This window comes from Vombatus ursinus, unplaced genomic scaffold (assembly GCF_900497805.2).
Source record: "Vombatus ursinus unplaced genomic scaffold, bare-nosed wombat genome assembly UNPS02009918.1, whole genome shotgun sequence".
Taxonomy (NCBI): Eukaryota; Metazoa; Chordata; class Mammalia; order Diprotodontia; family Vombatidae; genus Vombatus; species Vombatus ursinus.
The window spans coordinates 1,945,499-1,972,266 of record NW_020949696.1 but is presented as its reverse complement, the minus strand read 5'-3'; the positions used below and the strand labels follow the sequence as shown (position 1 = coordinate 1,972,266).

At 42.4% G+C, this 26,768-nt stretch overlaps 1 protein-coding gene across 2 annotated transcripts in view; it reads left to right on the top strand.

Moving 5' to 3' along the window:
- The first annotated feature begins 16,023 nt into the window (after positions 1–16,023).
- FKBP8 (FKBP prolyl isomerase 8) overlaps positions 16,024–26,768 on the top strand; it is a 29,103-nt gene continuing 18,358 nt past the window's right edge. Inside the window, exons 1-2 of one of the 2 annotated variants that reach the window (XM_027853147.1) lie at positions 16,024–16,135; positions 17,505–17,790. In XM_027853147.1, the coding sequence (XP_027708948.1) occupies positions 17,520–17,790 (271 nt within the window). In that variant the 5' untranslated portion in view covers positions 16,024–16,135; positions 17,505–17,519. Of the gene's footprint in view, positions 16,136–17,501; positions 17,791–26,768 lie in introns of both variants that reach the window. The other variant, XM_027853148.1, reaches the window with a different exon arrangement.

Below are 26,768 nucleotides of genomic sequence, written 5' to 3'. Positions count from 1 at the left end.
TCAACTCCAAGACTTGACTCGTAGCAAAACACAGCTCAGAGATGAACAGATGTTTAAAACTTATCTTTCCTCTTCTGTTTCTCTCAAACCAAACAGGGCAGAAGAGGCAACAAGATGCAGCACCATTATCACCCCTGAATTTTATTTCTTTCTCTTGCATTTTAAGAGCACTGTTCTTTACATAGCATCAGGATTCAGCTCTCCTCCAATGGGTATCCAGCAGCTGTTCCAGTCTTTCTCTAGACAATCAGCAAAGCAATGCTTCTCTTCCAATCAGCAAATTCCCAGCAAAGCAGCTAAAAAGTCAGCTGTCACATTTAGAAACATATTTTTCTAGCTTCTGGTGTGCCTACCTGCACTCAACTTAGTCTCCTGCTTCTTCTGTCTCTTTGCATAACTTCTTAATAGCTGCTAATGTCTCAGCTCAGAAACTTTTAGTAATCAGTGATTCATCTTTCCCTTATGAGATAAAACACAAGGAATTTAGCTTTCTGTCAGGTTAATAGTCATTATGTAATGTTTCTATAGTCCCCAAAGTTGCCAACTTCAAAACCCTAAAAATTGTCACATGCAAATGACTTGATGGACCACAGTGCCCTGGAACCATCATTGTTTCCGTCATTGTCTGACCTTCAAATAGGCCCTCGCAGTTTGTTCATTTGAGGGGAAGTTTTCTATTTGTTCCTCACTACAGTATGTGTCTTTCCTCCACAATTTAAGGTTTGGTTTTCTTCTCATTAGATTGTAAGCTCCTTGAGAACAAGGATTATTTTGTCTGTTTTTTATATTCCTGCCACTTAGCACAATGTAAGCCCATAATAAGTGCTTTTAAAAAAAACCACATTTAATATTTATTTTATTTTTTCTCAATTATACATAAATAAAAAATTTTAATATTCATTTTTTAAAATTTTGAGTTCTACATTCTCCCTTTCTCTTCCCTCCTCCCTCCTTGAGAAGGCATAGTAAGTGCTTAATAAATGTTTGTCATCAACCAATTAAAGCTTATTTTTATCATTTTTCTTTACAAAAATGTTCCTTTTCTGCCCCTTACATGAAGGGAAGAAGAATTCAGCTCTTCCTCACACACACACACACACACACACACCCTTGCTGTACCATGGTCTGGTCTACATGTCCAAGAAGGTATGGGAAAAAAGGGATAAAATGGGTGAGTTGTTTTCTCTCTTATAGATCATAGAGGGGGCAGGTGCTCCCTATAAATAGTAAACATCTATCCCCTAAGTCTCAGTTGCCAAGCATCGTGTAGGTGGCTCCAGTCAGGAGGGACCAATCAAAGGGGAGTTCCCTATGTCCACTCAGCAAAGCATGAGACTGTATGTTTACCTCCATGGGAGGCATCTTCCTGACTCTTCACTCTCTCTCACTCTTCATATTCAGTCAATTGTTGAGTCCAACCATTTCTACCTTCATAACATCTCTCCCCTATCACTGCTGCCATTGTGGGGTGAAGTCTTCTTGACTCAACTGTGGTTGCCCACTACACCACCTAGTTGTCACAATTCTAGTTTGCCATAATTAGAGACTTCAGGAAATTTCCCTTTGGGTGCAACGGTGGACTCTATTTATCTGAGATATCTCACTCACAGTGGAAACTTTCATTCACTCTGTGTATTTCCTGGCATATTCTAATCTGCATAAATTCTCTGATTTCTGTTGGCTATTGGTCTGAATAAAAAGCTTTCCTCATTATTTACTATTTGTGATGGTCATTTCTGTAACTAGCATCTAGTGGGAAGTGAGTCAAACTTTCCCATACAACTTAGGACACTCCTTCCTCATCAAGGGATGGATTTAACTAGGATTTAAAAATTATTTCACCTAGATGAATCTATTTAGTGGGGCAAATGGATATAATACTAAATAGTATTTCCTCTCTGAGGAGAACAAATCAGGTCAGCCTCATCTCCTATTCTCCTCCTAGTGGGAATCAGTTTCTCTTGGAGAGGAGTACAAGAGACTGGAAATAACTATTCATGCCTCCTACCACCTAATCCCATTTAGACGGAACCATGTTCACATGTCCATGCCAAACCTACATGGACAGTAGACACACACACACACACGCACACGCACTTGATATTGGCAAACTCCCAAAGAATATGGGAGGGGATAGGATTAAATTCACAAATAAAAAGGTTGGCTTCACTAAGGAAAAATGGCCACTTTTTCCTCAAAAATGGACGCAAAGACAGGGAATTTGAAGTATGGAATTGAGGAGGTGAGACATAGCCTCCTCTTTTCAGTGAAGTGTGAGAGGAGGGCTTCTGCTGAGAGGGAGGGTGAAGGAGGCTTGAAGCAAGGAAACAAGTTTTGGAGTAGAATGCTATGGGGAGTGGGGAAGAGTCAGTCAGGGAAGAGTAAAAGAATTTACATGTAATGGAACCAGTAATGTCCCCCATCTTGTTCAGGTGTTTCAGGAAGAGTAGAGAAAGTGAGCGGTAGGAGAAAACCTATTCATTTTGGGGAAAGGATGAATGGTGATAAGGCAAGGAGACAAATGACTTAAAAATTCAAAGAAATATGGGAAGATTTATATGAAATGATGCCGGGCAAAGATATCAGAAACAAACAAAAAAAATTGGCTCCAGCTTCAGAGCTGGGAGATACCTGTGAGGTCATCTAGTCCAACCCCCTCACTTTTGCCAGAGAAAGAGAAATTCTGAGGTGAAGTTGATCCTCTCGATTAATAATGGGCACAGAGGACCAGGTTAGAATCAATGAGAAGCCAGGAATCCTGAGGGAAAGAGCCCCAGAGAAACCTCCCTAGAGAAAGTTTGACTAAAAGTACCAACAATAAATAACCAGATAGGCATGAATGGCAGCTAGGTGGCACAGTGGACCTGGAGTCAGGAAGACTCCTCTTCCTGATTTCAAATCCAGCCTCAGACACTAGCTGTATGACCCTGGACAAGTCATTTAACACTATTTGCCTCAGTTTCCTCATCTGTAAAATGAGCTGGAGAAGTAAATCGCATTTTTCATCACCAGTCCTTTGGGGTTATCTTGGATCATTGTTTTGCTGAGAATAGCTAAGTTATTCACAGTTCTTCATCATACAATATTGCTGTTACTGTGTATAATCCAACTTCTTTATTTTGCACATGAGGAAAAAGAGTCCCAGCAGAGATAAAATGATTTGTGTAAAGTCATATAGGTAGTAAGTTGAAAAGACAGAATTTGAAACCATGTTCTCTAACTTCATATCTGGCCTGGACAAATTCATGCTTTACACACAGTAAAGAAGGTCTGAAACTGGGGTAGGGAACCTCCAGCCTTGAGGCCACATGTGGCCCTCTAGGTCCTTGAGTGTGTCCCATTGACTGAATCCAAACATCACAGAACAAATCCCCTAAATAAAAGGATTTGTTCTGTAAAACTTGGACTCAATCAAAAGGCCACACCCGAGGATATAGAAGGCCACGTGTGGCCTTGAGGCTGCAGGTTCCCCACCCCTGGTTAAAAGATTGATAAAACAAGCATTATGAGGGTACCGTGATGTTCAAGTGCAAATGCTCACCTTTTGGGGTACAGAGTTAATAATGGGTAAAGAACAGAAAGTACAGATGGGCATAATCCTTGACAATCTCATGAGATGTTTTTGTTGGTGGTGGTTGGTGTCAGCTAGCACATTTGTTTTCCTTATTTCCTTTTCTTATGATCTTTTGTTCTATGTAACTCATCAGTTTGACCTACGAAACATTTCTTGAATGTGCCTCCATCTCTCCTCTGACACTGCCACCACCCTGGTCCAGGCCCTCATCCCCCACATCTGAATTATTACAATAGCTTGCTGATTGGTCAGCCTACCTTAAGTCTCTTCACTCTAATCCATCCTCTGCTCAGCTGTTCAATTGATCTTCCTAAATTGAGGGACTGATTGTCATTCCCCTACTCAATAAACTCCACTGGCTCCCTATCATCTGTGGGATACAATCCAATAAATCCAATACAATAAACATTTGTTACCTGGGTGAGATAAGTAATGACCCTATTACATTTTTTTTTTATTTTTTAGATTTTTTTTTTTTGGCGAGGCAATTGGGGTTAAGTAGCTTGCCCACAGTCACACGGCTAGTAAGTGTTATGTGTCTGAGGCTGGATTTGAACTCAGGTCCTTCTGCTCTCCAGGGCCGGGGCTCTATCCACTGTGCTATCCCATTACATTTAATACAAACTTGATGAGCTACCCAGATAGACCTGGATGGTTCTGCTACGTTTAGAATTGTGAATTCAATGTGACTTCAGACACTTACTAGCTGTGTGACCCAGGGCAAGTCACTTAACCCTATCTGCCTCAGTTCCTCAACTGTAAAATGAGCTGGAGAAGAAAATGGCAAACCACTCCAGCATCTCTGCCAAGAAAACTCAAAATGGGGTCAGGAGAAGTTGAACACAACTGAAAGCAACTGAACAATACACAGACACCGTGCTAAGTACTGGAGATAAAACTAATAAAAAGAAAGACAGTCTCTGCCCTCAAGGAGCTTCCAATCTAAAGGGGGATACAATACACAAAAGGAAGCAGGAAGGGGTGGTAGTGCAGGATAGGACACCAGAGGGCACTCAGCGCAGAGATTTCTTGTTCTGGGTAATGGAAGCCAAGCAGAGCAACATGCAAAGTGGAGTGAGAATCAAATACTAAAGTCCTCTGTTTGGCTAGCTGACTAAAATGTGCATGTATGGCCTATGGAGCGGGAACTTACAGACACATCTGGAATGTCTTATGTCACACCATGTTTCAGAAAAACATCTCCACCTTTGTAGAGATTAGGAAGACAGAAAAGCTGGTCATGGACACTCACTCATCTTCCAAGATGGTATGGGACTTGGAATTACATCTATCAAACATCAGATATTTGCAGTCTAGGGTATGATTCTTTTGAGGGGTTTCCCTGGTTCCTTGGGGAAGCAAGAGGAGGGAGAAGTAGTTCTACCCCAGACCTAGGGGGTAACAGCTTAATTTGGGGCAGCTTAGCTTTCCCTCCTCATTATACTCTTATTGCACAAAAGACAATCCTGGATAGTACGTAAACACATTTATCAAAGCAAACAGCAAAACATTCACGGGGAAGCCATACGAATTAGTTTAAGTAACAGAATATACAAGAGGAAAGGGCATGCTCTGACCTAAGAGTGTTGTGAAATATCAGCTCAACTAGGAAGAAAAGGATTGCATTGTAGTAGTCTACTTAGTCTCAGGGGTGCAGGTCTAGGAGTCAAGAGATATGGGGGGTGGGTTACCAGTTAGACAGTCAACAGTCATTTAATAAGCACCTACAATGTGCCAGGTCCTGTGCTAAGTGCCAGGGACACAAAGAAAGGCAAAAATATGGTCCCTACCTTTAAGGAGCTCACAGTCCAATGGGTGAGACAATATATAAACAACTATGTTCAAACAAGATATCTATATCTATCTATCTGTCTGTCTGTCAGATAGATTAGGGATAATCTTAGAGGAAAGGCACTAAGATTAAGGAAGACTAGGGAAGAGTTCTCATGGAAGGTTGTACTTTATTTTTCCCCTTTATTTATTTAGTATTTATTTAGTAAAAACAGTTTTTCAACATTCGTTTTTAAAATTGAGCTACAAATTCCCCCCCTCCCTCCCTCCCTAACTCCTCATTGAGAAGGTAAGCAATCTGATATAGGTTATACATGTGTAGTCATGAAAAACATATTTCCATATTAGTCATGTTGTAAAAGAAAACGTAGACCAAAATTAAAAACCCAAGAATGTTCCATATACATATGGCATAGGGAAATGATGGCTCGGATTAAAATATCTCTGCTATTGTCCCTCCTATTCATCATCTTGATGTGACTTAAAAACTGTCAAAGGGAATTCCACCAAACCGCTAATCTCCCAGGGAAACAAACTCCCATTAGTCAGTCCCCTCCCCATTTTCCAGCCTCACACTTAGCACTGGATGGTACTTCCAACTTTCTCCAGATTGTGTAACACCCCAAACTCTACCAGTGAGGCTAACATCAAATTACAAATCAGGGTTAGACTATATAACACTCAACAGTGGCAAAGGAATGGACAAAAGTCAAAGTGGGGAAAGGGCAATCCTTGTGGGTGTATGTTGACCAGGCATAGCCAGCTGCTGCAGGAACCAGGGCTTTCCCAAATTAACTCCTTCCACTCACAGGGTAGGGGAAACATGTGTTGTATTTATATAGTTTCTTTTATGTATATAGTCACAAAAACTGGTCAGACTGTCTATGAGAATAAAATGTTATTTTATATTTAATATTATATTAATGTTTAATTTGTTGTAGTGGTTATAGTATTAATATTTGTTAAATTTATTCTTTATTTTAATGAGGCATTAATTTTGGAAGTATGTTGAAACTAAGGGCAGCTGCCTTCTGGGCTCAGAACAGTGGAAAGAAGAATGGTCTTTGGGGGTAGCAAGATGATCATCTCACCCATCCTGGTCCAATAGGCTGACCATTCTCTGGTCATAGTCGTTCTCACTCATCTTAATTGAACTGTTCAGCCACAAACTGAGCAGCCATTTCCATACTAACAGCAACCACTTTTTTCAGTCTTTAAAGAAAAGAGCCAAAATGTATGAATCCAATGCTAACTACTTAATTCTGCAAAGTCCACATGGCCTCAAGATAGAGGTGTGCACTAACTGCCTCTGGGTCACAGCTTCCTCCTCCTTATTCTGGTGCTTTTCTTCCAGAACTCTCTGAGAACAATCCCAGAAGTCTTCAAACACAGTTCATGACCTCAGTGGCCAATGAAATTCTGGAGAAGTGTCTGAATCTCTAAAGTATCAAAATATTTTGGAGATACCCTGCTTCCCACAGTTAGCAAGTAAGCCGTGCCCTGAGCTTGGCATAACAATAATCCTTTGCACTCTGGATGATGTCACCCTTTAGCAAAGTGTGTTGCTTGGATCAGCACCAGATGTTCACTGAGGTATTTAGCTCCCCCTATTTCCCAGGGACACCCATCACATGTTCACAATCCCCGTTCCTTGTAACAGCCAGGTACTGCACTCCTGTTCTAGTCACAGAACTCTGTTTCTATACTCCATTAAGTAATTACAACCCCCAAGACTTGAGATAATGACTATTAACACTGACCCCAAGAACTTATATTATCCCAAGAAATGCCAATCGTGAGAACTGTCTCAAGACCTAAGAATAATTGTGTTGTGGTCCAACCCCTTCCATGTGTATAAGTGGCCCCAACATCATTAACGTTAAGCCCTCCTTCTTGGGAGGGGAAAGCTTCCATTTGCAAATGCCATTTTCCTCACTCTGAAATTAATTAAACTTCTGTTTGTGTCCTGACTTTCCTGTCTCTAGCCTGCTTCGTGCAGCTCCAGCTAGCCACAGGTTAGAGGCTGGCCGGTTCTGGTCCAGTTGACATTAATTGGTGTCAGAAGTGGGATTGGACACAGAATAAGGCCAAATAGACTTTCCAGTACTAGTGGGAGTAGACTAGGCACCACTGGAGATTTATTCTCAGGAGTCTGACCCCCCCTCATCTGGTGATTCCTCTGTCCTTTGTTTCTGCTCCAATCCCAGCTCAACCTTTGATTAAGCTTGCCTTTCTTTGTGAGGAAAACTCCAGGGCATCTTCCTTGACCCAGTTCTGGTAAGAATATCCTATGGTTTCTCTGCGTGCCTCTGGTAAAATTTGCTGCTATGTGCTTCTGATTTTTTTTCTGTACACTTCAGTGCTTGGTGTGCCCTCCACCCCCCTAGCCAGCAAGCTCTTACCTGCCTCTGTTCCAGCTTCGTGCTTTCCCCTGCAGGCTAAGAGAGTTCAGTTAGTGAAAGGGACACCTCTGTAATTTGGTCTTTCTGGTTTCTGTGAGTGCTTCTAGATTTTTTTTCCCTGCATGTCCCTGGTCAATCAGGTAAAATTAGATTTGTGCTCTTTGTTGGTTGTATTTGTCTTATCATTTTGTCTGTGTCTGTGTCTCTGTGTTTGTAAAATGTCTAGGTCGTGTTTGTGCTGTGACCTAGATTCTGTTACCTTGAAAGATTTAAAATGCAGCCAGTCAAAAACAAAACAAAACAAAACACTTCTAAGACTGTGGAAAGATTAATGAGAAACATTGGGAAAGATTAAAAAACTTTCTTGTTATTTTGTCATAGCTGTAGTAGTTGTCCCAGTAAGCAGTACTAACTCCCACCTTAGGCTTTCTGCAGGAGATTAGGTTAAAAGAAAAGAGGAAAAGCCCATTAGCCACTTTTTTCTGTCATTGTAACACTGGCCAAAATGGAACTACAGAAATAAAGTCAGATAATCAAAGTTGTAGAACTGCTAAAAAATATTTTAACAAATTCCTGGAGATTTGGAAATTAATGATTAAGGAATTTGGAAATTAGTCATTTTTAAGATTGCAGAAGAGACTCCTGAGACTTTGAAGTAATTACAGAAACTCACTCCCTTCTGAAATATCTTAGTAAGTTTTGAGGTTCTACTTTGTAGGATTTCTTTTAAGGAAAAATGAGGATCAAATCTTATAAAAGTTTTTAAAAGTTTTTTTTTGTAAGTAATTGGCGAGATTAATATTTTCATTGTTCTAGGGTAATGAAGGAAAAACTAGTTGGTAGAAATTCCAGAATGAGGAAAGCAAAGAAAAAATTAGGTAAATGGTTTTCACTTTAAGGTCATCTCTTATTAATCCCTCCACCCCCTAGTTCAGAGACCCTTTCCCTTTTATTCCATTAACCCTCTCATCTCAGATCAGATTTAGAAAAGAGAATGCTGGAGAATTGTAGGGAAACAGTACATCCTGCCCATCCTGCCCCAGCAGCTGCAAGTGGCTGTTGCAGCTGGGTGGAGAGGGTCAGGCCCCACAGTCAGCATTGCCTGAGCCCTGCCACCTGGAACTACCAGCTACCTCAGGCCCTAGGCAATGCCCTCTGCCATACCTCCCAATGTCCAGTCAGTTGGTGTCTCCAAGGCAGCCTGGTCCTTGGCAGGTCCCACCCAACTGCTGTCTGGGAGGGTCCAGGTGCCCCTGGCAGTGCCTAGAGGGTCAGCATGAAGTGAGGGAGCCAGCCAGCCTCTGCCGTTGGTAAGCCTACCATTCTCTGTTACAGTTGCAAAAACTTATTAGCTATGTAATCTTAGGCAAGTTATCTTATCTTTACCTGCCCTAGTTTCCTGATTTGTAATTGTTATTATTTCTTTAATTGAATGTGATTGTGTGAGAACTCTAAAATGGTTTTAAAATATTAAAGATAATAAAAATAATTATTTTTATATGTAATAATTTGGGAATGCAATTGATGTCATCTGAAGTTTATTGTTTGTGCTATTATTGTATTTCTAAATTTATATTGTGAAATTTGAGAGACTATTGCAAAACAGAAATGCTATTAGACAAAAACTTCCCTTTTAATTCGGATGCTGTTACGCATGAATTGGGCTTTTAAAAGGATGTGATAAAAAATTGGATTCTTGAAAACTGTTAAAAATGTAATGAGGCATATTTAGTTATAAAATAGATAGTAATATTTATTACAATAGCAGATTTTCATTTGAAAATCTTGGCTATTATGAAAGTGTACAAAGATGTAGCTTCAACATATTAATGATGAGTCAACTATTAGGTATTTGCTGTATGTCTGAAGCCCCAGAATATTGGTAGTTTTTTTTTTGTTTTTGTTTTGATGAGGCAATCAGGGTTAAGTGACTTGCCCAGGGTCACACAGCTAGTAAGTGTCAAGTGTGTGAGGCCAGATTTGAACTCAGGTCCTCCTGACTCCAAGGCCAGAGCTCTATCCACTGTACCACCTAGCTGCCCCGAATATGAGTAGTTTTGATTTATAAGTAAAGGTTTAAAGAAATGTTAACTGCTAGGGAAACATCAGGAAAGATATTCAAGCCCTAAGTTGAGGTTAGTGAAATTTTACTATTTAAGGTAAAAAATTCCTGGGACTGTAATTTGTTTTGAGCTTTGATTACCAGGATAGTTGTCTGAATTGTCATAAAGCTAATAGTAGAAAATGGCCCATGCTGCAGTACTGCTTAAAGGTGGATATCTGTGCCTGGGAAAGGTTGTGGGGATGACGCAGGACATGGCCTAGTAGGATCCCTCTGCCTCTATTTCCTCATTGTGCTGTTTCTTTCTGAAAAGGAAAATTCCCACCTGGTTAATCCTAAGCCTTACTTTTAACACTCTGTAACTACATGATTGGCTGTCAGACATGACTCACTCTCTTAGACCAAGGTCTGGCTACATCTCCTCACCCAGGGTTCCAGGGGAACCCTTGAGGGGTCAGGATATGTCTTTTTTTTTTAGGCAGTTGGGGTTAAGTGACTTGCCCAGGGTCCCAAGGATATGTCTTTTTTTTTAAACTAAAGGCTTAAAGCCCCCATTCTGGTATGTTCCACTGTTAGCCATCAGATCATTTAATTAATGTATGCTGACTAGCTTTTACAAAGGGATAATTACTTTGTACAAGAACAAAAGTATAAACATTTCCCTAATATCTGGTGTGTGGGGTACACTCCTTTTATCTCTCCCTAATCAATTCACTGGGGTGTTCAGGAGGACTAGCACCTCTGGTGTGAGGGCTTTGCTGAGCCCTTTTCAGGGCTGCTCATCCACTTTTGGTCTCCTCCTTTCCAACTCTCCCACCTGTGGCTCCAAAAAGCTGCAGCATGCACAATGGCCACACCCTGGTAAAACCATCTTGGCAGACAGGCTATACCAGGTTGAGGGCAACCAACAGGCATCAGACCTGTCTGCGAGTTAGGGGGATGTCTACCCCAAGCATATAAAGACTTCTGGCAGAATGGGCAAATGAGAACAATTTATTCCAACAGCCATGAAGGTGGCTGAAGTAGGCACAGTGGAGCGCTTAGAGCTTGGGCAAACATCAAAGACGCCAGGGTCATCCACTGTGTCCTGGGATATCGCCAGTCCTCTTGACTTTTGTCTTGCCACAGGGCTTTAATGACTCTGGAAGAAAGAGGAGGGCTGATGATTTTGTGCAGCTCTGCCCACTTAAATCCAATTCACATGAGTCAGGACATCAAAAACAAAGGATGAACAACAACTTACATGCCCGGTGCTGTGCCAGGTGATGGAAATACAAATATGAAAAAGTGAAACAGTCCCTACCCTCAAGACACTTCTATCAGATGACAGAAGAAATAGCAGCAGCACGGTGTGTTCATAGCCATGTGGCAACTGGCAATTTCTCTTCCTCCCTTAAAAGCCACCAGGGAGAGAAAGAGATTCCATCTGTGTATGACTTCTCTACAGACACTTGGTTGTGACTCAGTAGTCAATTAAAAGGCTTCTCATCATACAATAAGCTGACAGAAAACAGTTGGAGAATATTTGCACATGCTCTGAAGGATGAATGTTCCAGAAGAGAGCTTACTAAGAGCCTCAACACTGGGTTGGAATCAAGGAATGTTATGTTGCATCTGTGCCCTCAAAGGCCAGTCTTCTCTCACAATGTAATAAAAGAAAGGGTAATACCAAGGCATGCATAAGTGTATTAGAGTAAACATCCTACATATATATAGCTCTTTGTAAGCCTCATATTATATATATATATGATAGCTGACATTATATATATATATGTATCTATATAATATAATACAATGTCAGCTATCATTTTATCATCAGTGTTAAATAAGGGGGAGGCATGGGGGGACAAAGCATTTTTTTTGGCTAGGCAATGGGGTTAAGTGACTTGCCCAGGGTCACACAGCTAGTTAAATGTTATGTGTCTGAGGCTGGATTTGAACTCAGGTCCTCCTGAATCCAGGGCCTGTGCTCTATCCACTGGGCTGCCTAACTGCCCCATGGGACAAAGCATTTCTATAGAGCCTATTATATGCCAGCATTGTGCTAAGTGATTTTTTTTTTCCACAACAATAACAACTATTATTATCTCATTTGGTCCTCAAAATCTACCTTAGGAGGTAGATGCTATTATTATCCCCATTTTACATTTGAGGAAACTGAGGCAAACAGAAGTTGGGTGACTTGCCTTGGATCACACAGCTAGGAAGTGTCTGAGACCAGATATGAATCCAGGTCTCCCTTTCTCCAGTGCTCTATCTACTGCACCATAAACTACCTCTAACATAACCAAGCAGCATTTGATATCTAAGGGGAAAGGGCCTTGAAGGGTAGGTGACCACAGAGAGAAGGATTCTTTGGGTGTAAGGGAACATTGCAGATATTAGGAGAGATTGATCTGTGACAGAAATTGTGCATGGTCATAGGACATTAGGATTCAATGGTAGAAAGGACCATAGAAACAAGAAAGTTCAATTCACTCATTTTACAAATGAGAAAACTGAGTCCCAGGAACTAGAAATGATTTGGGAAACTTCACAGGGCTAGCAAGGAGCAGAGCAGAGATTCAAAACCAAGTCAAGTTTCTATATCCAATATATCCCAATATATCCTATATGTTCTTTTCCATGACACCACACAGGAGTAATGGCTCTAGTTGGGTTGGAGCGTGGAGTACCACAGTAAGGTTATAAAGGGAGGGTGGTCCTGGGTGCTTGAGAATCTTAAAGACCTTGCTATTTAAGGAATTTGGACTCGATATTCAAAGCAAGCTGGGAGCCATTCAGTGATCCCAGCTCTCCACTTGGGGTGGATACCAGGCAAAGGAAGGATCTAATCAGATGGTGCTCAGGAGAACCAACTTTGCAGACTCACACTTGGGGGAAGAAGCTGTGGTCTAGGGATTCCCAGACCTCCCTAGTGCTCAGTTTGGGGATTCTGGAAAGAAGGTGTAAAGGAGGTAGAGAGAAAAGTCAACTGGGTTCATCTGAGTTGTTCTCTAATCCCATTCTACCTTGTCCCCATATCCAATGGAAAGAGGTACCTGGAGGCGGAAGGTTCCCCACCCTTGGCTAGACCAAAAATAGAATAGGCCAGGCATGTTTTTAGGAGAGACAAAGGTGAAAAATAACACAAGTCCTTCTACCCTCAAGGAGCTTATAACCTAGTGGGGTGGGGTGGGGAAGGACTGTGGACCATAGCATATACAGTCATCAAAGATCCAAAGCAGAATGTGAGAGGGGCAAGTCCAGGCCTCTAGGAGAAACCTGAGGACAAAGAGATCTTTCATCCTGGAGGAATTAAGTTTTTCTGTTTGCCCGCCAGACAGCAGAATCAGGAGCAATGAGTCAGAGGTTGGAAAGAGGCAGATTCAGTCTTGATGAGAGAAAAAACTTTACAGAAGAGCTGTCCGGAAGTAGAATGATTTGTCTGGGGATGTGGTGTGATTCCTTTCCTTGGAGGTCTTTGATCAGAGACTAGAAGACCACAGCTTATATATGTGTTATATAACCTCTCTTAATTCTAGTGCCTTCCCTCTCTTAATTATTTCCATTTATCCTATATATGGCTTGTTTGTATATATTTGTTTGTTGTTTCCCCTATTAGATTGTGAGATCCTTGAGGGCAAGGACTTTGGCCTCTTTTTGTATCCACAGCTTTTAGCACAGTGCCTGGCATGTAGTAGGTGCTTAATAAATGTTTATTGCAATGATCTCAGACAATTCTGAAAGACTTATACTGAAAGGTGCTGTCCATCTCCAGAGAAAGAACCAGTGGAGTCTGAATGCAGATTGAAACATCCTTTTTCTTTACTTCATTTTTCTTGTCTGTGTTTTCTTTCACAGAATGACTTACATGGAAATGTGTTTTGCATGACTACACATGTATAACCTACGTCAAATTGCTTGCCTTCTCAATGAGGGGGAAAGGACAAGGGAGGGAGAGAATTTGGAACTCAAAATTTGAAAAAAAAAAAGAATATTAAAATTGTTTTCACATGTAATTGGGGAAAAATAAAATATTAAATGTGCATGGCCAATCATAAAAAAAAAATGTTTATTGATTGATTATTGAGTATTCCTTTGGAGCATGGCTTGGTCCTGAGGTCCTTTCCAAGTCTAAAATCCTGTGCTTGTAAAAGCAACAGTTCTGGAGTCAGAGAGACTGTGTTTAAATCATGGCTCTGCTACCTGTGCGACTTTTGGCAACTCATTTACCTCTCCTGGCCATGGTTTCCAAATCTTGTCAAAGATGCTGGAGTGGTTTGCCATTTCTTCTCCAACACATTTTACAGATTAGGAAACTGAGGCACATAGCAGTTACTTGCTCAGGGTCAAACAGCTAATTGGGGTCTGAGGCTGAATTTGAACTCAGGTCTTCCTGACTCCACGTCCAGAGCTCTACTCCCTGAACCACCTAGCTGCCCCTCTTTCCCTTACTCAGAGAGTCATTCTCTTGTTAACAAAAAAATTAAAAAAGAAAGAGTTGTAGGTAACTCTAAGACTCTAAATTGCAAAATAATGGCTCATCAGAGAGCATTCCTTCCAGTAACATGATGAAATCAAACAAAAATTGTTATCTTGTTACTTTTTTTTTTTTTGAGGGAATTAGGGTTAAGTGATTTGCCCAGGGTCACACAGCTAGCAAATGTCTGAGGTCACATTTGAACTCAGGTCCTCCTGACTCCTGGGCCAGTGCTCTATCCTTAGTGCCACCTAGCTTCTCCTTGCCTTTTTTTTTTTTTAATAATTTCTTCTTTTTCAATATGGTTCTGCTAAAAACCATTCATTTTCAACCAAGTTCTCACCTTCATCTTCTTCCTTAATATCTTCTATCCCATGGGCTGATCAAAACTCTTGGTCCCAGAGAAAAGAGGAGGAAACATGCTTTTGTCTCTAGGTCAAGAGGAGAGGAATGTTGTGTGTCCTTGTCAGCTGGGTTTTGCTCAAAATTCTCTTGCTTACAAAGGAGGAGGCTGGGAGTAGGGGTGGGGCACAGGTGTAGCATGTTGGGAAATGATTCTGATATTTTTAAAAAGTATAAATAAACATTTTTACTAGAGGAAAAAGAAAAACAGAGAAGCGGTCCTTGACCTCATGATGCACAAACATAGATAACTTGGTTACATAAGTGCATTTGATTAATTCACTTCATTCCTCTAGGGCTGTAAAAGGAGGAGGTTAGATTACATGGAGTCTAAAGTCCTTTCTGCCTCTAAATGCATAATCTTTACTCCCTGGGCAAGTGGAAGTGGGGGAAGGGACTAGGAAGAGTGGTGGCCCCAGAAGGTTAAGCTATTTCCATTCCACTTATTCTTAAGTGTTGCTATAGAGTAATCTGCCAATTTCATTTAAAACAAAAAGTGATCTGGATAGATTTCAAATATGTTCATATGTTTCATACGTTCATGTGTATATATGTAATGCATTTATGTGTATATTTCATGCATTTATCATATATTTCATTAGATATGTGAAATGAAATTATAGAATACATATTACATGAAATTTCATATATACACATATGATTTCATGTGGTTAGGTCCTTGTCAGCGGAGTTTTGCAGATGGGGAAACTAAGGCACAGAGAGGGTGGGGCGTCAAAATCCGGCACAGCTTTTCGTCCAAGGATTCAGAAATCACTTTTGCTAACTACCTGGAGCCACACCGCTCCAAGAGGTTCACACACGGTCAGGGATACGCAGGTAAATGTTTAACAAAGCGCTCTGCCGGGGTGGGGTGGGGGTAAGGTGGGGTGAGGGGGTGTGTGTAGAGGGGAGGAATTGCAGGACACCCTTAAGTTTGAGTTATTAACATGTTCTCCATCACTTTCTAGAAGCCAGGTAGTTAACATAACCATAAGTCAAGAGCTGGCTTGCTGCGTTTGCCCATTTCCGAGATGTGAACGCCTTCGCGGTATATTTATTTAACTGCCGGCTCTCTGAGCCTGTGGGAGTTGACTCCAGCTCAGCTCCGGATGAATCCTGGCCCCGCCCTCCAGGCCCTGGCCTTGGACGTGACCTCCGCACCCGCGCATTTCGCCTCGGGCCCTTTAAGAGCTTGAAAAACCTTGGAAACCAAGGCAGGAAGGAGGCGGGTCCTCGCTCCTAGAGCGATACCCGCGCCAACCAATCCGGGAAGCCTTCCTGGCAGGCTCAGCCAATGAGCACCTAGGAGGGCGGGCCTAGAGCAGCTGATTCCCGAGGCCCGGCAGCGGCTGCTGCTGCTGCTGGGTGGTGGGGGGTCCGCAGGGCCCTGGGGGTCCCGAGCTGGTGCCACGTGTCCCCGGGGGAGCCAGGCTGGGACCTCGGTAACTCCCGGGGCCCGGGCTGGCGGGGGAGGCCGGAGCGGGGTGGCTGCTCGAGCCCGAAGCGGGACGGGGGTTGGAGACGCGGCCTGGGAACCGGGATGGGGACGGAGGACCCCCGGGGGAAACCCCGGCCCCGCCGTTGGGCTCACCCTTGGCCTCGCGGGGTGGGGAGGCCTGCATTTACCCCAGGGACCCAGGCGTCCTGGCCCTGCCCATCCAGCCCAGGGTGGGCTGTAGGGGGTCCTAGGGGCTGGGGGTGGGGGCGGGAATGGCCTCTTCGGGTGGGTCGGGGTGGGGGCGTGGGCATGTCCATCGCCCTGGACGGGATCGTAGATTTAGGGAGGGGAGGGACCGCGGGAGTCATCTCGTCCAACCCCCATTTCACAGAGGAGGAGACTGAGACCCAGAGTGGGACCAAGGTCATTTTCGGGTTGGTTGTCAATGGCAGAGCTGGGGCTGGACCTCAGGCCCCCAGACCCTCGCCCCACACTAGCTCAGTGATCACCATCCCATTCCATAGAGCAGGGGTCTGACCTCCGGCCTCTCAGTTGAAGGGAAGGCTTAGGGGCTTCTTCGTGTCCTCCGTCCCGCCCCCCCACCTCTATACCGCATCCCCACAGCAGAGATAGTGGCAGAGGTCGTCTCATCCGGTAAATGTTTGACCTGTCAGATGCTGTCCAGCACGCACCCTGAAGGCCATATCCTGCCCCCAACTCTATCTCTTGCCAGACCCCAAGCAGCCTTTCTTCTTAACCCCTCCCCCCGATCATGAGGATAGGGGCTGGAGAAGGTGATCAATCTTGGGTGGGTAGGATGGCCTAATGGAAAGAGCCCTCCAGGGAGCGTCAGGACTGTTGGGGTCTGTTCCCAGCTCAGCCTCAGACTGGCCAACTCTTTGCCTTTGGACAGATTCTTCTCTCCATCTTTCTACCTCACTTTTTTTTAATCTGCAAAATATAAGGGATTTGGTGGTCACTGAAGGGTAGAGCTGAACTTTAGGGACCATCTAATCCAGTTCCTTCATTTTTACAGGTGAGGAAACTGAGTCTCAGGGAGGTAGAGGAAGACCTGCCCAGGGTCAGATGGCAGAGCTGGGCTTCCTACCCAGCTCTGTACAGTGGACACAGTCTGCCTCCTCTAAGGTTCTTCCCAACTCTGATACTGTGTTCTAAAGCCCCTTCAGCCCTTACTCTCAGAAACTTGACTGCACTGCAGTACCCCTTGTCCCAGCCAGGGAAGATGCAAGGATAGAGACAGCCTTGGTGGGAGGATTTGTACTTGGTTACCTCTCCACCTAAGCTGTTTTGTATTCTTTTATTGACCCTGGGCTACCCTTCCCTCTCTCTCTAAACCTGTCCCTCACCAGCAGCATCTTTCAAGAATCATGGCGTCTAAAGCTGCGACCCCCACTGCAGACTCAGGCCCTATTTCTCCATCACCTTCCGGGGCTGCCCAGCTGGATTCGGGTGAGGATTTTGAGGTCCTAGATGGAACTGAAGAGGAAGAGGAGGGTGATGATGATGACCTGAGTGAGCTGCCCCCCTTGGAGGATCTGGGAACAGCCCAAAATGAGGGACCCACAGAGCCTCAGCCTACAACATCTGAAGAGACGGGGCCTTCAAGCCCCCTCCAGGAAGAGTGGATGGATATTTTGGGTAAGAGACGTGATGCTTCTAATCTTGGGGGGGTAGGGGCTGGGTCACTTCATTCATTTATTCAAGAAATGTCTCTTAAGTGTTCACTGTCTGTCATTCAACAAGCATTTATTAAGTACCTGTTGTATGCCAGGCACTGTATTAGGTGCTGAGTATTACAAAGACAAAAATAAACTGTTCCCTGCCATTTTAGGAGCACATATGTTATGTGCAGGGCACAAATTGAGGCATTACTGGTTGGGGCCAGGTATGTGTGGTCCATTGGTTGAAAGAGGAGAGTGGAAACTAGGACAATAATAACAGTACTAATGATAGCTAGCACGAACCTCTCATTTGATCCTCACTACACCCTGGGAGGTAAATACTATTATTGTCCCCATTTTACAGATGAAAAACAGAGGCAGGCAGAAGTTAAGTGACCTGTCTAGGGTCACACAGCTAGTAAGTGCCTGAGGCCGGATTTGAACTCAGGTCTTCATGACTCTGGGTCTAACACTTCAGCCACTGTGCCACCTTAGCTTGAGTGAGAGAGAATCTCTATCTTAGATCTTACAACAGATTTTTAAAAAAATACAAATTAGAATGTGATAAGTACAAAATTGCAGGACATCGTCATTGGTTCAGTGAGAGAAAGAGGGAGGTGGGGTGCTGTGCTTGCAATCTCCTCAAGAGCAGGGTCTGTCTTTTACCTCTTTTTTGTATCCCCAGTGCCTAGGGGAGTGCTGGGCACACTGTAGATATTTAATAAATGTTTATTGATGGCTTGACTTGGAACTGAGAAGACTTGGGTTCAAGTCCTCTCTGTACTATTTGTGTGATCCTGGGCAACTGATTCACTCTTCCTGACCCTCTTTTTCTTCTTCTGAATACTTCTATGTCTTTAAAAAGTATGTACATTTTTTCAGTCAGCAAAAATCTGCCTTCATTCCCACCTCCCTTTCCTCCCAGTTGAGAAAGAAAGAAAAATAAAACTCCTGTTTACAAACACGTGTTGTCAAGCGAAACGAATTTCTGCATTGGCCGTGTCCAAAAAAATATGCCTCATTCAGCATTCTGGGTTCCTTACCTCTATGTTTGGATGTGAGGAGTAAGTTTCATCATGACTTCTCTGGAATCTGATCATTGGTCCATTGATCAGAGTTCCTTAGTCTTTGAAGCTGGTTGTTTCTTACAATATTGTTGTCATTATATACACTGTTCTTCTGGTTCTGCTCACTTCACTTTTCATCTTTAATTCGTACAAGTCTTCCCAGGTTTCTTTGAAACCATCTCCATCTTTTCTTAAAGCACAGTAATATTTTACCACATTCATATACCATGATATGTTCATGCATTCTCCGAATTAATGAGCACCAACCCTCAGTTTCTAGTTCTTTGTCACTGCAAAAAGAGCTCCTATAAATGTTTTTGTATATCTCTGGTTAGAGTTTGTTTTGCTTAGGACTAATGCCTCTCTTAATTACCTTTCCTCTTATTTTCCCTTCTCCCTTCATATGCATTGTATATGTTCCTCTCCTTTAACTGGCTCAGATAAAAGTGAGGTTTAGGCATCGCTGGCTCCCCCTACCCCTTTCCTTCTTGTTTGTATAGAGTGCTACTTGCACACCTTGATTGTGTGTGAGATCATTTTCCCTCACTTTCCTTTCCCTCCAAGTGTATTCTTCCCCTCCCTTTCCATTCTTTTAAGATCATCAAGACACAAGAAAACCCCTCCCAGGCCCTCTGTCTAATTAGACTCCCTCTATGCCCCCAGATGATGATAGGACTCTGAGGGGACGTATGTAACATCCCCCTGGGTTAGAATGTAAACAGTTTATCCTTGTTTGGTTCCTTATGGTTGTTCGTGTTTACCTTTTTGTATTTTTTGACTCCTGTGTTTGCATTTAAACAACACAGCTGTGGTCTTTTCATCAAGAATGCTTGGAAGTCCTGTATTTTATCATAGGTTCATTTTTTTCTCTTATCAGATTATATTCAGTTTTTCTGGTTAAGTTAATCTTGACTATAAGTCCAGTTCCATGGCTTTCTAGAGTATTATGTTCTACGATCTCTGTTTCTTTATGTGGTGGCTGCTAAATCCTGTGTGATACTGACTGTAGCTCCTCAGTACTTGAATTCTTTCTTTCTGGTTGCTTGCAGTATTTTTTTCTGTGCTATGGAAACTCTGGATTTTGGCTGTGATGTTCCTGGAAGTTTTCATTTTGGGGTTTCTTTTAGGAGGTGACTGGTGGAGTCTTTCTCTTTCTACTTTGCCCTCTGGTTCTAAGAGATCTGGGCAGTTTTCTTTTATGATTTCTTGCATTTTTTTCTAGGCTCTTTTTTTGGTCATGGCTTTTAAGTAGTCTACTATTTCTTTTTCTTTCTTTCTTTCTTTTTTTTTTTTGGTGAGGCAATTGGAGTTAAGTGACTTGCTTAGGTTCACGCAGCTCAGTCAAGTGTCTGAGGCTGGATTTGAACTCAGGTCCTCCTGACTCCAGGGCTGGTGCTATATCCATTGCGCCACCTAGCTGCCCCCCACTATTTCTTAAATTATCATATTTCCTACATCCATTTTTGAGGTCAGTTATTTTCACTAGGAAATACCTTATGCTTTCTTCTATTTTTTTTTTCCAGGCTTTTGACTTCATTTTAATGTTTCTTGCTGTTTTCATGAAATTAGCTTCTCTTTGGTCCATTGTAATTTTCAGGGAGTTTGTTGCTTGGGCCAGGTTTTGTACCTTTTTTGCCAAGCTCCTAATTACCTTTCCAATTCTTCCTAACATAGCTCTCATTTCTTTTCCAACTTTTTCCTTTAGACCCTCTCATTTGATTTATAAAAGCATTTTAGAAACTGTTACTCCATCTTTTCCAGGAATTCTAGTTGAATTTCTGCTTAAGCTACACTTTCCTTTGAGGCTTTGTTTGTAGATGGTTCAGAGACATTGTCTTCTGGGTTTATGGCTTGAATGATAGCTTTCTTCGTGGGATTCTTTTTTTGTTTGCTCATTCTTCCAGCCTGCCTCCTGATGTCAGACTTGATGTCAGGGCCAGACTCGGCACATTTTTGGAGGGAATGTCTGGTCTAGGCCAACTGCTTCTGCTTTCTTGGAGAATTGAATGTTGTGTGATTCCAGGAACACTGTCAGGGACAGCTTAGCCTGGCAACTTGTAAGTTTCCAAGGCTCCCAAAGTGATGGGGCAAAGTCTGCTCACTGTCCCCCTGGTCTGAGCTTCACAATTTCCTGATTTGGGTTTGGTTCTGGTTTGCCTCTGGTTGAAGTTCCAGCAGACTTCTGCTAGACTCAGTCACCGTTAGCCCAGTGGACTTTGGTCTGGGGTGACTGCCCTAGTTATTCCGTTGCAGGCTTCAGAGTGGGCCAGAGGCTGGAACTGAGACCTTGGACCCCTCCTGGGGTCAAAGTCACATAGCTGCTGCTACTGCTTGCTCCTGAACTTGCTCTTCATTGTACATAGCCTAGGACCCATGACCACTCCTCACCCTGAAATGCCACCCTCAGGCATGAGTCTCCTCAGTCAGTCCTGATTCTGTGACCCAGAGCTTGAAAGACAACAGCAAAGCTGCCAGCTTATTTCGGCTTCTCTCTGCTGGATCTCAGACGTCTTGTACTGGTGCGCACGTTCCCCCTGGGCTGCCGTGCTCTATGAGGCCTTTCTGGCTAGACCCCATTCCCAGTGTCCTCAAACTTCTCTGCCTTTCTTCCGCCTGCCTCTGCTTGTGCTAACCTGGGCTGGAAAAATGACTTAACTGTGATTTTTTTTTTCTTGGATTTCCCAATCAGGATGCGATCTGGCATGTTTCCCAGGTCTCTTTGGAAAAGATGTGGTCAAGGGGTGGGCGGGGGAGGAGGAACTCATTGTACTGTAGATTTGTATCTGCTCTGCAACCTGTAGTCTTAGAAAATTGCTTGGGACACTCTGACTAAGTGACTTGCTCAAGGTCACGCGGCCAGTATGGTTTTTTTTAAAATCTAAATTGAAATTTATTGTTAGAAAAGCTGCCCTTGAATTTTTATTTGCTATGTAGCATTCATGGTAGATTACATTTCTTTTTTTTTTCTTTTGAGTTTAAAATTTTTCTCCCCCTTCCTCCCCACCATCCCCCCCAAGATGGCACACGATCTCATATAGGCTATATGTGTACATTCTTATTAACCATATTTTCAGATTAGTGATGTGGTAAGTAAAAATTAGAACCAGTAGGAAGAACCACCAGAAAGAGGAAACAAAACTCAACAGAAGAGAAAAAAAAAATAGCAAGTATTATGCTTCGATCTGCATTCAAATTCCATAGTTCTTTCTTTGGATATGGATAGCATTTTCCATCACGAAGCCAGTATGTTTTCAGAGTAGGATTTGTCATCTTCTTGACCCTGAGGCCAGTCCTCTGTACATACCACCCCACATGGCTCCCTTTTCTTTTTGATTGTCAATAAATAATAAGCACAGTAGGATCTTGTGTTCTGTATACCTTTTAGTCAGTTCTATGATGGTAAAGATATGATCTGCTGTAGAATATAGATTGGTGAAAGCCTGTCTGTTCCCTTTTATACCTTCATCAAGGATCCCTCTCTATGTGAAGATGGCTCCCATGATGATTTTATACAGAGAAGATAGTAGATATTTTTTGAGTGAATTTTTTAAAGTACAAATAAGCTTGTGATTTTTCCCCCCGAACATTCATTAACTCTCTTAATTGTCTAAAGAATTGATCCGTCAACGTCCTGGAAGTCATGTTGCGTCCAGCATCGACCTTTTCTCTGGATGCGTGGTCTAGTCCAGCTGCCCTTTTCATCTTCATTTTCTTTTGGCACCATTTCCTCTTCTTCTCGTAGTTCACTGAGTACTGTGACATTAGGAGTCTGGTGATGGAGGCTCCATCAGAAGAGTTCGTTAGAGAAAGTTTTAGAAATTGTTTTCCATTTTTCATCTGTTATTCTATGTTTCATCCTTGGAGATGTAGACATGATCTGTCTTAGGTGGTTCTCACATCAAATTTTCTGTAAACTTTGCTTTTTTTCCCTCTACTACTTTTCCATGTCTTATGGGATAATATTCTGCTTATAACCTTATATCATCCTCCTTCTTAAGTTTTTATAAAGAAGTTTACGTTTTAAAACAGTATGGCCCTTGCCCACATATCCCTCTACCTGGCAAAGAGATTAAATGCTTACTAGCTGAGGTGGTTTCCAGGGTCCTTTAGTTTCCTTTTCACAGTCATGGCCATTTACAGTGGTTAAGTTTTCTTCTTTTTTTAAAAATTTATTTGTTAATTTTTGGTTTTCAACAATTCACTTCATGGTTGTAGCCATTTACAGTGGTTAAGTTTTCTTCTTTTTTTAAAATTTATTTATTAATTTTTAGTTTTCAACAATTCGCTTCATTTTAAGTTCTAGATTTTCTTTCCATCTCTCCCCTCCCTCCACTCCAAGACAGCATGCAATTTGATGTAGGCTCTACATATACGTTTGAATTGAACCTATTTTCCCATTAGTCGTATTGTAAAGAAGAATTAGAACCAATGGGAGAAACCGTGAGAAAGAAGAAACAAAAAAAAAAGAAAAAGAAAAAAGAGAGAGAGCAAATAATATGCTTTGATCTTCATTCAGACTCCATAATTCCTTTTCTGGATGTGGATAGCCTTTTCCATCATGAGTCCTTTGGAGTTGTCTTGGATCCTTGCATTGCTATGAAGAGATGAGTCTATTAAAGTTAGTCATCGAACATTGTGACTGGTACTGTGTATTAAAGTTTCTTAAGAAATAGCGATAATCAGTGTTCATCTAGGTTCTTCTATCCATTTCCCATTTTCAGTAACTTGTTTAAACACATTGGATTGGAGTTGCCTCAGTTGCACACCATATCTTCCCACTTTATTCCTCTTTTCTCTAATTTGGTACTGATTTTGATCTTTCCTCTAACATATCAGTGATCTGACTCTGTTTAGGCAGCTGATTCAGAAATGGCTCGCAAGCTGGTAACTCATTGTTTGCTGTCTTTTAATAATATATAATGAATTTCATTTTTTGTGATGTCATTTGATGCTTGCCGTGTCTAATGGCCCCCAATTTCCTTTTTGAAAAATCTGTCTAATAAGCATGAGGTTTCCGTGTAGTCTTCAGGCCTCCGGCTTGTTTATTGTTCCTGAACCATGTTTTCCAATGTATTTTTCCCTTGCCTCTCCTATGCATACCTTTGCATTGATGTTGATAAGTATTAAGGCCCCCATTGCTTTTTTAGATAGTCTCAGCCAAGTCCTGCATACGTTTTCTCTATCACTTTATCCTCTGTACAAATATTGATATCTAAGTTGTCATTATCCTCATTGTGGTATTTTTGTAAATGCTTATCATGAACACTGCAGTATGAGATGATCCAGGGAGATAGCCAAATCATTTATTTGCCTCTTCAAGGCAGACCTATTAGCTATCCCTCCCATTCAGCCGCAACTTCCTTTTGTCTTCTGGTTTTATTTAAATCGAGAATGTCCAGATTAACAGGATTTGATGTCCCCAGTTCCTTGGTTAATGGACAAGGCCCTCATATTTAGCGTAGCAGTGTCAGACTCAAACAGGAACGAATCCTTGCAGCCTGCCTACTTAGAAAACCACAAATTAGCATTCTGGTGTATTTATTTATTTTGTTAAACATTTCCCAAATTCATTTTGATCTGGTTCAGGCAGGGAGTCTTGCTGAGACCAGACTTGAAGTTTTTCCAGTTTTATAGAACCTGCCATAACTTAGGCTCCACAGGCAGAGCCTTCAAGAACTCAGAAAGGAGTGGAGGGGAATCTTAGTTTTGTTTTGTTTGTTTTGGGCACGTTTTATTTATGTGCATTTATTATTGCTCTCCCACTTGCCCTTCTCCTCAATTAAACAATAGAAAAGTTAAATCTTCATAATGAATACGCACAGGCCAGCAAAATACATTTCCATATTGCCCATGACTAAAAATATGTGCCTCATTCTGCATTTTAAGTCTGTCCTCTTGCAGGCAGGAGGTAGGCAGTATGGCCCATCATCAGTCCCCGGGATTCATGGTTGATTTTTGCTTTGACCAGCATTCTCAAATCTTTCATGTTAACAGGTGAATTTCCTCATCTATAAAACGGGGATAACAACAGCACTTTCCTCCCAAGGTTGTTGGGATCAAGTGATATAATAATTGTAAAGTGCTTAGTGTAATGCCTGGCATAAAGGAAACGCTATATAAATGTTAGCTATGATTATTATTATTATTTCAGAGTTGTTTCTCTTTATGATGTCATTTTATAAATTATTCTCCTAATTCTGCTGAATTGACTTTGCATCAGTTCATAGCAGTCTTCCCAGTTCCTTTTGAAACTGTTTTGTCATTTCTTATGCCACAATAACATTCTTTTACCCTCATATGCAATAACGAGTTTAGCCATTCCCCAATATGTGAGTACCCCCATTGTTTCTAATTCTTTGATGCTACAAAAATGGTTATTATTAGTCGTTTTGTACATATGGGTCTTTTCCAAAGTTTTTCTTGGGTCTCCTTTGAAGTAGATGCCTCTGAGAGGCCTAGCGGGGTCAAAGGGCATGCACAGTTTAGGGAGTTTGGGCACAGTTCCAAACCACCTGTCAGAAAGGCTAAAATAGTTCTCAGCTCCCCCAAAATGGAGGGGAGCTTTGTACAAGTTCTCGTGCATACTGGGGATAAAAATGCTTGTATTCAGATAATTAATGTAAAGCACTTTGTAGACTTTAATGCGCTGACTAAATTCAGGTGATGATTATGATGATGGATGACGATGATGATGATGATAACAACACCACTTCTTGGGAGGTTGGAATTTATACTTCAGGAAAAAAGGAATTAAGGAATCTGTCAGTCAGGTTTATTAAGCACCTACTGTGTGCCAGGGAGAACAGCTAGGTGGCACAGTAGATAAAGTGATAGGCCTAGAGTCAGGAAAACCTGAGTTCAAATCCAGCCTCAGATATTTAACTAGCATTGTTATCTTGGGCAGGTCACTTAACCTTGTTTGCCTCAGTTTCCTCATATTTCAAATGAGCCAGAGAAGGCAGTGGCAAACTACTTCAGTATCTTTGCTAAGAAAACCCCAAATGGGATCACAAAGAGTCAGGCACAATTAGAACAACTGAATGACAAAATGTGTCAAGTAGGATGCTAAGTGTTGGGAGATGTTGGGAGACTGTTTGAGCAGAGGAGTGGCCCTGGCCCAGTCTGTGCACAAGGAAGATTAGCTTGGCAGCCTTCAAGGGTGGACAAAATAATAATGCTCCTCTTTGTATGTTGGTGGTTTTCTCACAAGGGTCTGGTGAGATTGCTCCCATTCTTCATTTCATAGAGGAAGAAGCCGCAGCCCACAGAGCAACTTTCCCAGGGTTACATAGCCCGCCCTAGAAAGGTCTGAGATGGGCTTTGGACCTCCACGTAGGTTTGTAGGGGCACAGCTCTGAGGGCTGGGAAGGTGACAGTCAGTCCCACTGTCCTCTGCTCTGTGCCCTTTACCCTTGTCCAGCCTCATCTGGGGTATTGTATTCTGTTGTGGGAGCCACATTTTAAGAAGGATGTCGATAAGCTGCCTAGTGTCCAGAAGAGGGCAGTCAGGATGGCAAAGGGCCTTGAGTCCAGGTCTTAATCATAGGAAGATCTTGTGAGAGAAATGGGGATGTTTAGCTTGGAAATGGGGATGTTTAGCTTGGAAACGGGATGTGATTGTTGTTGTCCAGCATTTGAAGGGCTGTCCTGGGGAGGAGGGAGCAGAGCCAGGAACAGTGGGGGAAAGCTGAAAGAGGCAGATTTAGACTGGAGGTCAGGAAACATCTTCCTCACACCAAGAGGTGTGCCTCAAAGGCAGTGAGCTTCCTGTCCTTAAATGTCTGCACTCCATGGATGGACGGCCGTTTGTTGAGTATGTTGTAGTGAGGATTCCTTTTGGTGTAGGGCGGCCTGGATGGCTGCGGAGACATTCCCTCAGACCCTCACA